The sequence below is a fragment of the Strix aluco genome, chromosome 15 (assembly GCF_031877795.1).
Source record: "Strix aluco isolate bStrAlu1 chromosome 15, bStrAlu1.hap1, whole genome shotgun sequence".
NCBI lineage: Eukaryota > Metazoa > Chordata > Aves > Strigiformes > Strigidae > Strix > Strix aluco.
The window spans coordinates 6,514,435-6,529,301 of NC_133945.1; the positions used below are offsets into that span (position 1 = coordinate 6,514,435).

The window sequence follows — 14,867 nt, forward strand, 5'->3', positions numbered from 1 at the left end:
ACACATCAGTGCTTCCAGGAGGCCTGACGAGGAGCAGTCTGGATCAGGTCGGGGCATTAACTGAAGATGCAGAAGACTTCTGCTCCCTGGGAGTGAGCAACCGAGGGCCAGAGGAATGGGTTTCTATCCACCAGCTCCTGGAGTAGAAAGGGAATTTCTCTCTGACTGCAACAGCAGAGCTGCAGAGCGAACAGACCATTAAAATGTCCTTTCAAAAAATTTTTCACGTCCCATTTATATTTACTGCTGCTTCATTCTGTTAAGAGTCAAAGGCCCATTTGTACCCGATGAAAGGCTTGGGTTAGATCAATTGACTGGAAAAGGCTCTGAGGATCGAAACCTACAATTCCACATGGACAAGTGCTAATCCATCAGTCTACTGAGCCCAACCAAGGTGCTGCAGGTCTTTCCAGGCACTCAGAGCTGACTCACGTCATGGCTCTTGTGCTTGTTTGGCCCAGAAAATGATGTTCGGTGCTGGAACTGTAACAGAGATTCTTATAACTGAGCTTCTGGGAAAAGGGTTGCAGTCTTTTTTAGCTACTTTTGGCATCTCCACAGATTCGTTGCCTCTATTAATGGGCAAACTTTCCATGGTGACATGAAGGCAGGTTCCCCCCGGTTTTAGTCTCTGAAGTGCCTCCTAGGGCATTGCACTGGGCTGACGAAGCATTGTCTGCTGTATGGAATCAGCTCTGCTCAGGTTTCATAAGGAAACAAGATTTACGTGATTATAACGTGTGTATGAGTGAATGCCGGGCCCTGTTTGTATCCTGATGTTGCTGAGATGGGAGGAAACCATCCTTGTTCTCCAAAGACCAGGATCCAAGAGGAGGGGTTAAAAAAAAAAGTGCAGGAGGAGCAAAATGGTAACAGAGCAAGGAAAACTGGTTAGCTCGGGGCCTGCCTTAGCAGCTCTCTACCTCCACCTAAAGAAGAAACAAGCTTTTACGTGGACCCTGATTTTGTGAGGAAATGAGATTTCTGTGGTGATTACCCGTGTATGCATGTTTCCCTCACAGCCCCAACCCTGGTAATTACTGAATTCTGGTGCCAACTTCAACCAAATGGACAGCAGGTAGAAATCCCAAAGGTAACAAGTTCCTAAAAGTGTTGTGATAAGAGATGTGTGCATGTGAGAGAGAGAAAGCCTCCATTTATGCCTTCTCTGAGTTCAACCAAGACCAGAAAACTTCAGATCTGGGACGAGATGGGACAAAAATTCCCAAGCTGTGGAAAAGCCTTGGTAGCATTCATGCCTGCAAGCCAGCGGAGAGTCCACACAGGAGAAAACGCCTAAGAAGGTGACTCCGGGGTGGCTGATCATGTGGGAGTTGCTCTGGGTGAGGTATTCATCATGTCTTTTTTCCCCACGTGGCTTTTCTGGTGTCTAAGAAGGGGGGAAAGCCCGCCGCAGCCCCAGTGCAATTCGGTTTAAAGTTCATCAACCATGAGGCACGAATCTGTTGGAAACCAGGCTTCATTACTTCCAGTGCTAGCAGGACGACGTGGTTTTTTAATGCTTGAAAGAAAATGGTTCATTTAGCTCTTTCCCCTCGTAATTTCTTTCCTTCCCCAAGACCAAATAAAGTAGAAATGAGATGCCGTGAGAAAGACCGTTCTTAGGGTATTTCAGTCCTTGTAAAAATGGTCTGGTTTGCTGGCTTTTCAGAGGGACAGCAGCCGGGCCAGGGCAGGAGAATCACAAGGACCCACCAGTGCTAATTCGCCTTCGGCTACGAGCCAGGCTGTGTCCCAAGCGGGAGAGAGGAGAGGTGGAGATGCTCCCTACCTCAGTACAGCGGCAGCCAAGAGCTCTCGATTTAAGAAACAGATGAATATGAACCTCGTTGGAATGCCTTCAAAAATCTGCTAGCACTCTCCTCCCCGCCGAAAGCCGAATAAATCCCCTTCGTATTTCAGGCTCCTAGTGAGACCCTGAAATATTATCAGTGCTCTTTGACACTCTACCTGCCCCTCATCCCACCTGGCTTTCCACAAACACATTTCCTCTGCTTCAGGAAAAAAAAAAAAACCCTGACACTTCTCTAGCGCTAGGGTGATCAAGTCTCCTCCATTTTATATTTGGTATTTTAATAGGGTTTCCTTTTAGACCTTTAATGAGTTTTTATTCCCCTTTGTATATCAGACGCTTCAGTCCGACCGACAGTTTTACTCACCCCATGTGGAGTAATATGAACAGTCAGGACAACCTTTTATTCCTGTGGCAAGGTTTGCTCTGCCAACATTTTTCTTTTGCTCGCAGTCGGGGGGATGTGTTTTGACCCTTTCCTCACCGCCGTTTCACCCATCTTCCAGCCTTTGAGCAAGGACATTCCCCCCCGTGCAGAGGCAGGCACAAACCCAGCCCCGCTGTCCATGCTCTGAAATGCTTGCAGCTCTGTATCAAGGAAAGAGGGAAAAAAAAAATTGAAACAAAAGCAAATGTGGGCTTTGGCTCATCTGAACAGCTGAGTTTTGTTACTTCAGCCTGAGCCCAGACTTGCAGGACATTTTATTACAGTTTGCAGCAAGCGGGTCAGGCTGGGGGCTGTCCTCATGCCTCCGGGGAGCTCACGGGCTGTGGAGGTTTGTGGCTGCGTTGGGGAGTCTTAATTTGCACAACACACGTGCCGACGAGCGATCGGCTGGAGAACAGGCCAAGCTGGGACTCTGCCCCATTTATTTCTAACATCTCCCAAGCACAGCAGAGAGAGAACAAATTTCACCCTGCGAGGTGTGAGATGCCCGGTCTTGTGGTCATGCTGCAAGGGCAGCAGGAAAAGATGTGTGCTCGAGCTGCTCGGGGGACGCAGCAGTCCCCACTGGTCCTGGACTGAGTCAGGAGGTGCCCAGATCCCGTTTTCTTTAGCCACGAGCGGCAAGCGGTCACTGAAGCCACGCAGGAGGATTGTTCAGGACACTTGGCTGGAGTTATGAAGGATTACACATGCCAGGCTGGGTGCTGCACAAGTAAATAAATAAGTAGGTGTCAGCCCTGGCCCCCAGATCCTGCTGGACAGTGACACGATGGGTGACGTGGGATGGCAGGAGCGCGTGAAGGAGGGGGAAAAAGGCCACTGTGAGAAATCGAGAACCCAAATGGGCAGATGGGTATGGAGCGAGCCCCAGCTCCGGGTGATCTCGGGGTACTGGCGTTCTCCAGCCACAGGGATTCGTGGCAGCATTTTTCAAAGGCAAATTTTGGGGTAGAGAAGATTGATGTGCAAATCTGTGACCACTTTTTTGGATGTTTTGTTCTGCATTTGGGAGCAGGGGACAATCTAGGTGCCTTCTGCTGTCTGCAGGGCAGGCAGAGTGGTTTCAGGCATTTCTTGTGCTTAATTACACAGGTCCAGTGGAGTCATATAATTTAAAAACATATGCCATTAAAGGTTACATATTAAGTGTGGTCTTGTTTTTTTTGATGTTGCAGAAGGCTTATACTCATCTGCTGAGAATTAGGAGGTTATTATTCTGCGGAAGCTAATCCAAATTGCCTGTTATCCATAGGCAGAAAATTAAAGGAATATTTAAGCCCATTCCACAGATTACAAACTTGGTGGCATAGCTCTGCAACCAGTAGTATTAGTATCTTGCATTTGATAGTTGCCAATAATTTAAGTCAACTGTTTAACATCTGGCATTACTATATGATGTCTGGCTTAAGCTGTAACCTTTTTTTCCCCTTGCTTTTAGAAAAGCTTTTTCTGCTTTGAGAGACTTTTGATTACTAAAGCCCTTCCCAGGACAGATTTATCCTGTGATTTAACATTTTGTGATGGAGTCTCATTTTGGATCAGTTGAATAATTGGCAGTGACTTTGGTATTAAACTGATTCATGATGTATATCCAGGCCCTTAAATTATTTAACATTATTGTCTTTATAATCGAAGCCCCTTTTTGCCCATTAAAAAGTATTGGAAACAGTCTAGTGATCTGCTTTGATTAAAAATAAAGTGCAGAGGATTGGTAGTGATTAGAGATGCTCACCCTCAGCTGAAAGGCACTGCTTGGCTCGGCGCAGCACCAGCATGGGCCGATGGTCCTGGTGGTTCCCGGACTGAGAACAGACTGAGAACATGTTCCCTGACCAGCAGTAGCAGAGGCTGCATGGCTGGCGTGCAAGGGGTCTGAACGGTCTACGTCCAAGTGATGAACAGGAAAATACACCCATCACCCCCCAAGCACCGGCAATACCTTTTTGCTCACTGAGCAGTGCAGTCCTGCTGTCGGCCTGGACGGCCGAGGACGGCGTGCAGCAGAGCTGTGTGGGTGCAGCAGAGCTGTGTGGGTGCTGCACCCCTCGCCAAGCCCGTCAGGTAGCTGGGATGTTCTTCCCATGATGGTGTCCGACAGCCCTTGCCTCACTGCAGGGTCTCCGCTCAGTCCTGGAAGCAAACACTGCAGAAAATAGTTTTGTTCTTTTCAGAAAGCCCTTAACTGCAATCAATAAATCTGGCCAAGAAACGTAGAGACTGCATTAGAGATCTACAGCTCTCATCACCACTGAGGGACTAAGGTAGGGTGAACAAGGTGCTTTGGGTAAAAAGTAACTGTAAATGGGCCAAATCCCGTCTCTTTTGAAATCAACGCCACAGCTGCCGTTGCTGGAGCCCGGCTGTCACCCGGTGAGCTGATCCCACTGGATGAACGGCCGCCGTGAGTCCCGAGGAGCCGCCGCCACCCGGGAGAGGAAGGCTCGGCGCTGCGGAGCCTCGGCACGCCAAATTAAAAGCTGTCCGTTTCACACTCCACTCTTCCCCGGCCTTTGGCAGGAGCTATGATATAACAGGTTTTGCATAGCTGCTAGACATCTTCCTAATAGTATCCCCTGTGAATTCTAAATTTCAGTCACAGCCTCTAAATTTTCATTAAGAGCAGTCACACAGAGAGAATGATGGATTAGATTTTATTGTTGGAAAATCTCCAGATAAAATTAAAGTGCTTCTTTCTTTTCTGAAACCTTTACCTTTCCCCTGTGGTGCCCTATAAATAAGGTATCAAATAATGTTTATCCTTTTGAATTCTGCAATCTTACATGTTTCATGCTTACTCCTGACCACTTTCCTGCCTCTTCAGAGATGTCACTCTTCAGTTAAAGCCCGGGAACAGACATGCTACCTCATGGACTTTGCTTTATTGTAAAGCAGCCTGACTTTGTGTCCCAGCAGCATTTAGGAGACTTCACTTAAGCCCAGGTACACGTTTGTAAATACAGTGTTGTCTCCTTCCCTTTCCTGGAAGTCTTGCTTTCATTTCCTTCCTCCTTCCCATCCACGTCCCTCTGTCCTTTCCTTCTTCCCTCCATCCTCTCTGCGTATATCTAATCTGTCCAGCTTGCAGACAGATGAGACACCATTCGGAATACGCCGCGATCACGGGGCCCGGGCTGAGGCACTTTCTGCTGGGAACCAGCCGCTGCCTCCAATAGCGAAAATGTGATAAGTGGTATCCGCTCCCTCTGCCCCTGGCCAGCAGATTTTTACAGCAGATGTTGTTTCCTCCTCCAGTGAAAAGTAGAAAAAACAGTATTCTTTTAGGCCAGAGGTCTTAAAGAGTTTTAGATGCTTTTAGTCTTCACTTTAACTAAAGAAAGCAAGAGCCCTGCAGGCAGTTGGTAGGAAGTGTTCAAGAGCTGGTAATGCTGGCATGATTCATACTGGTGTCAGCTCGTTTAAATTAAATTCCACGGGGATTTATCCAGCAAAGGCTCTGAACAAGTTTTAGACAGCATCCCCCACCCCCACACCTCTCACTTCACAGCATCTTAAATTAATACAGTGCAGAAAGGCCAGGACTGTACCAAGACAAAGGGTTGGCCGAGAGAGGAGCTCTCTGGGCTCCCAAATGGAGGGAAGGGTCCCTGCTTCCCATCACGAGTACAGGGCATCAACAACCATACCCAGGGGAGAGAGAAAAGCAGTTTTTCCACTGAAGCAACACAAGTCAGCATTGTCAGTGGGGGTCACTGTGTCTTGAGCTGGACTCAGGGTCCCACGGTGGGACTCAGCCCTGGGGGGGGTTCCATGACTGACTGTAGCTGAGCTCAAATGATGTGCCTTGCCCTCAGCAGGGCTGCAGCCAGCAGCAGGGCTTCCCCAGCCCAGAAGACTACGGCTGGCCCCAGCAGCACTGCCCAAGCGGGTCACTCCCGGGGCTCTTGCAAACCAGCAGTAGATTGCGTGTCCAGGCTGGCTGGAGCCTCGGAGCAGGGTCAAGGCTCCCTTGCCAGCCTCCCAGGGCTTCTCCTGCTGCTGTTTCCCCATGGCACAAGCTGTTAGGATGGGCTGGTAGGTCATTCCCACCATTTCAGTACATTTTCCTCTTGATTTACTTGGATAGGAAGATAAGCCACACTGCCAGAGAGCCAAGCCAGTTCCTTGTCTCAAAGGCCCTCCAACCCACATGGATCAGCCAGGGCTCAGCTCCTTCGATGTCCTTCCTCTCTGCACAGAGAAGGTGGAAGGAATTCCAAAAGGAACAAATTGCCCTTCTTCTCCTTATAATGCCTTCCACCAGGAGCATGCGAGGGAGCTATCAGCACAGGTGATCATTAAAATCATCAGAGTGTGACCAATTTGTACCAGCTGGGCATCAGGCCCTTGGGTTTAGCTCGTTTCGATTAGCTACCGCTGACCGAGAGGCTGGTTAGCAGAGCAAGGACCTCAGGCTGAGCCCGCCAGCACCCATGGCAATTGTCTCTATAACTATTTTCCTTTGTAAAAAAACTTCTCAGAACTCTTCTCGCACTGGTGGAAAAATCATATCTCGGCCGGGAAACAAACAGAAAAGGATCCGAGTCTCATCCTCTGTGCTGCATTTTAATGTCATCCCAAAGGAAGCGGCGCTGCTTTGGCCACTTGCAGCAAAGAAAAGAAAACTCGCCGAGTTTATTGGCTACTTTTATTGGTTTGTCTGTGCCACGTTTCGCAGGCAGCTGTGCCAAGAAAACACCGTGGCTTTCCAAAGATGAGGCCTCAGAGAGGCAGAGGTAAGCCCAGGAGAAGAGTGAAAAGCTGGAAAGAGGAACCTTGTAAATTTGGTACCAGCAAGGATGGAGGGGTGCCAAAGCTGACCGAAATCTGCCATGAAACGAATCAGATCGCAGCCTTCCCTTCCCTGCGCAGAAGTCACGACGCCCACAGCTGGGAGAGCGGCCAGTGTTATTTTTGGGCAAGATTTATGCAAGTTTGAAGCAGAGTTTCAGTGAAAAGGAAACGAGGGGGAGAGATGGAGGTTTCTTTTTAACAGAGATGTTGGAAACACATGGGAGTCATGAGCAAAGAGTTAGAGCACCTACTCTGGGGTTGAATACCTCTGGACTGGGAAGACTGGGAACAGACCACTGCAGACCAAACACGGCTGTCCCCCAGTAGCTCCTGAGCCGCAGTGACACAGCTGAGGCACAGATAAACCGGGCTCCCCACCAGACCCATCCCCAGGTCCTCCCCCTTGCCCCAGGTCCCACTGCACGTGCTGGGCGCAGGATCACAAGGCCACGGTCCTAAAGTGCAAAACCAATTTAGCTGAGCCGAGGAGGCAGGATTGCTCTGGCCACTTCCTAAAAGGCCAATCTCCACGGCCCCGCTGCGGGATGGGGGAGAGCAAAGGGCACAGGGAAGCACAGGACCTTTAACTCCATTTTCATTTGGGAGGGAGGTGTTGACGTTTTAAATGCCATGAATGATAGATAATTGGCAGCGTCTTGGATTCATGAAGTCACTGAAAAGCAAAAAAAAAAAATCCCTTTTTTGATGCCTGGGGTAATAACCCAGTATTGGGTTATAAGTGACCCAAGCGAGGACTGTGCGATGGCAGGGCACACGCGGAGCTGGGAAGCGTGCCTGCGGGCCAGCACGCTCGGCAGGGTGTTTCGCAAGGATCAGCTGGACACCATCCTACCCTCGCGCTGCTGGTGAAGTCATCGTGGCTTTGTGCCCCTCTCCTCGTCCCACTCCCGAGGGGACGGGGTAGAGCAGCTGTAGCTCAGCACGTCAGGCAAAAAAATCATCGTCGTCTTGCCTGCCGCCTCTCTGGGGCTCCGATATCGCAGGCACTTGGAGGACAGGTTTGCTCTGCCCGGGCTCTTCACCTCCTGCCCTGTGCCAAGTACACACAGAGTTGAGCAGAGGTGCTGAGTCGAGAGCAGTTGGAAGAGTTTTCTCATGGATGAACATGCGCAAGTAGGTCCTTCTGGCTGCTGATCGCCCCCGGGTAGGAACACCAGAGGTACCGCAGCTCCGGCGCACACTGCGAAGGTGGGATGTCTTACAATAGGAAAGAAGCACTTTCTTTTTACTACCTGGTTGTTCCCAGTTTTTGCATCTGTTGGGCACTGCACCTCTTAAAAAGAGGAGTGGACCAGCTGCTGCTCCCTGGAAATCTGGAGTCTGTGTGGGTATGCCCACCTCTGCATCCACGTGGCTCCGCACATCAAAACAGCCTCATGCAGGGCCTTGGTCACTCTGAAACCATCCCATGCTTATGGAAAGGGACCCAAAGCTGACAATTTCAGAGGCTTCGTCCAACGATCCTATCACCTGGACCCTCAGGATGGCAGCCTAGCATGGTGTCAGTTCACCAGCATCAATGAGCTGGGGCTGGTGTGGACCCTGTCATTGCAGCGCTCGGTCCAAAGGCCCCGTGTACCCCACGCACCCCCTCCATCATCAGCTTGGGTCCTCTGCCCGCCTGCACAACGCCACGGCCAGAAGACCCCAAGGAAATTCCATCCCTACGCAGGGAGGTACTGGGAGCCGCAGGAGTCTGGTGGTCTCTTCTGGGAGCAGGACATGCAGGGTTGCAGCAAAAGTCCCAAGAAATTCAAACCCTGGGGATTATGGAGGAATCTGTATGTTGTTTTGCCAATATACCCTAACTTTTTCTTTCTCTGGCTAATTCTAATCTCGGGCACGCTCAGATAAGCCTCAAGACGTTACAGTGAAAGAAACAGGTAGCTCAAAGGACACGTGTGGCCTTATCTTCTCCATGCATTCATTTGAATAAATCTGTTCCAAAGGTACTTTACATAAACCCGTTGAAGGACAAACCCCGGCTCACCTCTAGGGAGTTTGTGTTATCAGTGAAGTCTACAGGAGGCTTTTAACTGGCTCACAAGGGCACCGGTCTTGCCCTTAGGAAAAGGCACTGAAAGTCGAAACGCCAGGATGCTGTTCCACTCGCACTCTCCCAGACCACCCCTCCTCCTGTGCTCAGCTTTCCTATTCATAAAATTCAAGTAATTAATACTGAGTAACCGCGGAGGGATTTTACAAGTCTCTGTTATTTACTGAGATGGGGAGGTTTAACTTGGAGAACATCACGTGAAAGTGGTTGTGAGTGCAAAGCTTTAAGAACATTTTTATCAAATTGAAACTAAATGGTTTGCGGCAATAAGGAAGTTATCTTCAGGAAAAACCACCAAATTGAAGTTATTCCTAGATTATTAGCCAGAGCAGATATATTGTTGTTTTAGTACCGAGATGTGTATGAACAAAGACCAAAACTCAACCACATATCCATATATCACTAAGAACAAATATCTTTGCTAGGGAACTCATTACGGAATTTTGGAAAGAAAACCCTTTTGAGGAAAACCATCCCAAAAATGTACTTCTAACTTTTTTTTTCTTTTCATCCAAAATAAGGTTCCGATTTTTACCAACGACAATAATGTTAAAAAAGATCTGGATTAACTCGAAAGCTATTTCACTTTCACTCCATTTCTTTTGCCCCTCCACAGGGAAATCCTCCGTGCACAGTTTCCACATGTTAATGAACAACAGTCCTTTCTCTGTACCTTTTAGGGCCTGATTCACCATGATCATCCATAAATATTACTTTAAAAACTTTCCTGAGGAACTCCCAGGGGGCCGTGAGAGCAGCCTATGTCAGGAAATGTCAGATATTTCTCCCTCTCCTCCTTGAGACGCTGGTAGCGTAGTTGGAAAAGAACAGATGCGTTAAATGCTCAGAGATTTACAGCACCCCCCACACACGGGAACCATAAAACGACAATTTGTTCAATTTCAAAAGCAGACCTCTGCCCGTTGCAAGACCTTTCATCACTGTTTATAAAGCTGGGCTTAAAAAGCCTGGGATCTTTTATGATAAAATGGACACAAAGTTCATTTTTCAACCGTTGCAATGCCTAAAAAATGGAGATGTGTGCAGCTGGAGGGGGGAGGGAGGCAGCCCCTTGCTGGCTGGATCCTGCCCTGGGCTTGCTCCTCTCTTGGGTATCCATCCCATAGTGGGCAGGTTTAAGGTAACGGGGCCAGGAGGGGCTGGAAACCCTGGTTTAGCAGATCAGATGCCATACAAAGTCTGCTCCCAGATTCTCTACATGAACCTCAGGTGACCACCGATGGACCTCGTACCTGTTCCCGACCTCCAGCGGCCACTGGGATGGTAACACTCCACTGACGACCAAGAAATGGTTTGGTGTCACAACATGACATCCAGGCCATCAAAACCGGGCCTTGATGAAGGTGTTTGCACAAACACCCGAAGACCAAAATTACCGTCTTGCCTCTTGTTCTTGACCTAGTTCCCTCATCACCGAGATCAGCCTCCAGGTAGGCAGGATGCAACACCTCCGTCAAGAGCCTGACACATCACCAGCCACAGAGCAAGAGATTTTGGCATTTGACTCAGATGGTTTTGTCACCTCCACAGAGCCCACAAGTGTTTAGTTTTGGCCTCAGACTCAAGGCAGCCCCAAAGTGAAGCACTGGATCACCCCACCTCCCTACCACAGACCTGTGATCTCCGCAGTGTTGATTTGGCTCCAAATGCTGGGCTGGGTCCTCCGCTGGCGTCCCAGCCCTGGAAACCAAGTGAGGAGTGAAGCAACGTTACCCACGTAATGGATGAATAAGAGCAGAGTTCTGCATTTATTGCTTAAGTAGTTTGAAGTGATTGTAATGCAGCCAGATTTATTTCTTATATACAGTGGTGGACTTATTAAACTTCCAAAGGAGCTCTTTAAGCTGTCATTTGGGGTTTAATTGCTGAATATAACTACCTGCTTCTAAAAGGCTGCCGTGAAACAGCCCTCCTTCCATGCACCGTCTTCTGCTCAGAAGGAGAAGATCCCCCCAAGCACAAAGGGTTAAAGCTTTGGCCTGCCTAGTCCAGTCCACCCCCTCCTCCCCCAGTTTGAAAATAGTAGAAAGGAAAGGATTAGAGGGGAGAGATTTATGGACTAGCCCATCACGGAGCTTCAGTTCGCACTTTGATGATGGGGGAACAGCCCCGCTCTAACAAAGGGGCTGTAAAGCATGCCCACCAGTAAACTATCTATTGGGGGGAGCCAAATCCCTCCTCGGATTATTAAGGGCTCTGCGAGTCCTTGGAAAGAAAGGCTGCACCTTTTTTATTGCCGCGTTATTAATAAAGAGCTGGTGAAATACTTACTGCTGCTCCGTAAATCTTCCAAGGGCAGGACTAGGTTGCACAGACGTTTGGGCTGGAAGGAAACGGAGGGACCGTGGGGCTTGACCTACATCCCCCATCCCAGCCGTGGCGAGTGTCTCTGGAGCAGGGACGCGGCAGGAGAGGAGGTCCATGCCCTGAAGTCCCCCGAGATGTCCTGTCCCCAGCCCCGAGTCACAGCTGGGCTGGTGGGATGGTCCCACGCCGCTCATCCCACCAGCTCGGGGGTCTCTGAATCTGTCCCAAGGGCTGGGGAGCAACAGGGGCTGCAGGGACAGATCCTGGAGATGCAAAGCCGCCTTGCCAAGGTCCCACAAGAAACCAGCACTGTAATTCTTCGCTGTAACTTCCATCTAACTCCATGCAACTCTTAACACCTTCAGATGTAGTAACTCCTTAATCTCACAATAGCTCACCCAACAAGGAAGGACCGAATGACCTTTTAAAACATTTTTTCACTCTTCCACATTTTTTTTTTTTTTAGCAGGGGAAGGAGGAATTAATGAAAAAACAGAAGTACCACATTTAAAGTGAGAGATGGCAAAAAAAAATGTCTGCTGGCACTACCCAGCCAACAAGCAGCTGGTGTTGAATACAGGCTCAACCCAAAGTATCATCCATCAGATCTGGATTTACACGGGAGGCTGAGAGGAGGGAATAGCTCGTGCTTTTGCATGGTTACCTTGCTCACAACACGAGAATGTTCCAGGCCGGACACCCAGGACCTGTGTCCCGTGCAATGAAATGCATTTGCTCTCCCACACATACGTCCTATTCTGAGACAGCCATGAAACCCCTACTTGCTCGAAGGCAACCACAGTAGCACTGGGAGAACATCACCCATCCCCTTGCTCTGTCCAGGGCTCAGCTTCCCCCACACCAGCACCTGTTTGGAACAAGCATCCCCAAAAAACCTGCCTGGAGTGCTGAGACCTGGGGGAGTTGGCTGTGCTTTAGAAAAAGCAAAAATAAATAAACCCTCATGACTACCAACAAAGTCCAACCCACAACAACAACAAAAAGTTTCCTTCCTAATTTCAGCTTCTGGTCATAAAATTTTACTTTCATGTAACAGCATGAAATCTGCACAACTGGAGCGGGGGTTTTTAATAAAAGGCAGAGTTGATGTAATATCCGAGCCAAGGTGTTTTTATAAGCCAGAAGAAGAGAGACAGAAACACAAGGAAAATAATTTTCTTTAATTCCTTCCAGAAAGGAATTTTATTTAGATTTCCTTTAACCATGCTGAAATTCTCCTTCCTCTTGCTGCACGGGTTTTCCCCCTTAAAAGCTGTCCCCCTTAATCTGTGCATTAATGCCAGCAAATCCAAGCCACTTGTTTCTTTTTGCAAAAGATGAACAGAGCAATTTTTAGCATGCATTGGACTCTACCTTGCCCCAAAGCCCGAACCACCATGGACCTCAGCCTCAGAGGAAGGTGCCAAGTGTCTTGCACCCAGGATAACGCTCCTCTTCCAACACCTGTGAGGATGGAGGGAAAGCGCTTCCCCATGTCCCAGACTATGAGGTCTGAGAATAATGTCTGCTAAAGGGCCAGAAACAGCTCTCAGCTCAGTGAAAAATGACTTCCAAATGCCCCCTGCTCTGGGGATTTTATAAGGGAAGATGGATCTTTCTATCTGTTTTCCTTTCTTCTTCATTTTTCAACTCTTGACCTACACTGTGAACAGAAACCTCCCGGGTGTGAGCCTTCAGCAGAGGAAATGCTTCCTCCAGTTCATTTGTCTTCGGTGGTCTGCGCAGCTGAAGAGACGCATGTGGCTGAAGAGATGCTGTTCCCAACCCTGCCCATCCTGCCTCCTCTGCCCTGGGTGCCGGAGGGTTGGATTTGCAGCTCCGTTAGCAGGAACGGTACCGGCCATCCCTCACCTGGCCCTTTGCAACAAGAAAAACAAGAGTCAGAGCAGCCTTGGCCCCACTTTTGGGCAGACAAGCAGCCCAGGACAAAGAGAGGCTGATCTGTTTAAAAAAATAAGAGGTTTTGGTATTTACCTGGGCATGAAGGACCAGATTGTAGAGCTGGGAGGGGTATTGTTGGGCACCACCTCCCAGACACCGTGGGTCCCAGGAGAGCTGCTCTGGTTAACTCACACAGCCACCCCGGTTCAAAACATCCCTTCTCACAGGTCAGAGCATGACACGAGTCACAGATTTCAGACACAGATTTCAAATGCCTTAAAACCTGTGATTCCCAACTCAAAGGTTCAAGGGCAACATATTGCCACAAGATGTTCTTGCTTCCGACATCACTCATGGTCATTGGAAACCACCACGGAAAGGATGGTGTGGTTTGCAGCACTCTGCTTGGGAGATAATCCAGGCTGGATGACGGTTTCTGGATGAACAAATTTCTGCTTAGTGCATTATTTATAATTAAGGTGGAAATAACTAAAATGGGAGGATCTATGTAATGCAGACCTATGGGAGTTTCTTTGTTGCATCTTCGCCCCAAACACACACTGCCCTGGATGTTGTCCACCTCCAGGCACAGAGGAAGGCTGGAGAGGGAAAGAAGGGGAAGGAGGAGTGAAAAGGAGGGTGCCCAGGCCCCCCCACTCAGCCCTTCCTCTCTCTTGGAGGCCCTTATTTTCTTACTGTTTTTCAGAGTGTAACAAGCATGACTGTGATGGGGTCCTCTCCCCGGTGTCCGGCAGAGCCATTCTGTGCAGGCAGCCCAGGCGTTTTGCATGGCAAAGGGGAAGCAACTGATCTCCAGGAAAGCAATTTATCAGCAGCTGGTGACCTGTGGAGCTGAAACCCCGGCTGCACTTGTTCCTGAGCCATGCTGCAGAGCTGAGGGCATAAACAGGGGGAAGCACAGATGTCAGCAGTGCGGCCACCAACAGCAAGACGGACGATACCTCAGGACAGGGCTTATGCACCTTTGGCTCCTTGGGTGCACGTACAGCGTGACTGCCAAGCTGGATGTGGAAGGGAAGAGGCTGGAGGCAGCAGTTCCCATCCTCACCCCAAATCACCTTCATGGGAAGATGGAGGTGAGGCTGGACCACATCCTTCAAGTCTGGCACTTGGGCTGGCAGCTCGTTGTGCCTCCTCAACTGGAAGATAAGCAGAAATGTCCTTGCAAGGTTTTCTCCTTTATCACAGTTGCCAAGAGGTTGCATGAGATGGGGGCTTAGCTAAGCCCACAAAATGGGCTTTCCACAGCCAGGAAGAGGGGCAGAACCTGAGGATCCCATTAGATTCCAGTGCCACAGTGTCTATCTTGGATTTTGCTGTCCATTTAAGAAGTAGAAGATTTCAGTCCCAAGTTTACAAGTTGGGCCTGTCTCCTTAGAAAAAGAAAATTCCACCAAAGAATTTTTATAGGACAATTTGTTGCTCTCCATGAAGGCTTGAGAAAGCCAAACTGCAGGGCCTGCAGGGCTGCAGCTCTGGTGTGGAAA

General features: G+C 49.2%; 1 protein-coding gene across 1 annotated transcript; it reads right to left on the minus strand.

The window, feature by feature from the left end:
* Nucleotides 1-12,628: 12,628 nt before the first annotated feature.
* LOC141930281 (uncharacterized) lies at nucleotides 12,629-14,585 on the minus strand. Its single transcript, XM_074840921.1, has 3 exons — nucleotides 14,056-14,585; nucleotides 13,453-13,958; nucleotides 12,629-13,335 (listed from the first exon to the last, which is right to left on the minus strand). Exons 1-3 carry the CDS (start codon nucleotides 14,583-14,585, stop codon nucleotides 13,178-13,180), a joined length of 1,194 nt encoding a protein of 397 aa, XP_074697022.1. The 3' UTR covers nucleotides 12,629-13,177.
* Nucleotides 14,586-14,867: the final 282 nt, after the last annotated feature.

Bases quoted from the DNA above. Each gene is read 5' to 3' on its own strand.
- LOC141930281 (XM_074840921.1), bottom strand. From the start codon at position 14,585: ATGCAACCTCTTGGCAACTGTGATAAAGGAGAAAACCTTGCAAGGACA. The intron at 13,959-14,055 runs GTAAGAAAATAA...TTCCCTCTCCAG, and splicing joins TTGTTACACTCTGAAAAACA to CCTTCCTCTGTGCCTGGAGG. The intron at 13,336-13,452 runs GTAAATACCAAA...CTTGTTGCAAAG, and splicing joins ATCTGGTCCTTCATGCCCAG to GGCCAGGTGAGGGATGGCCG.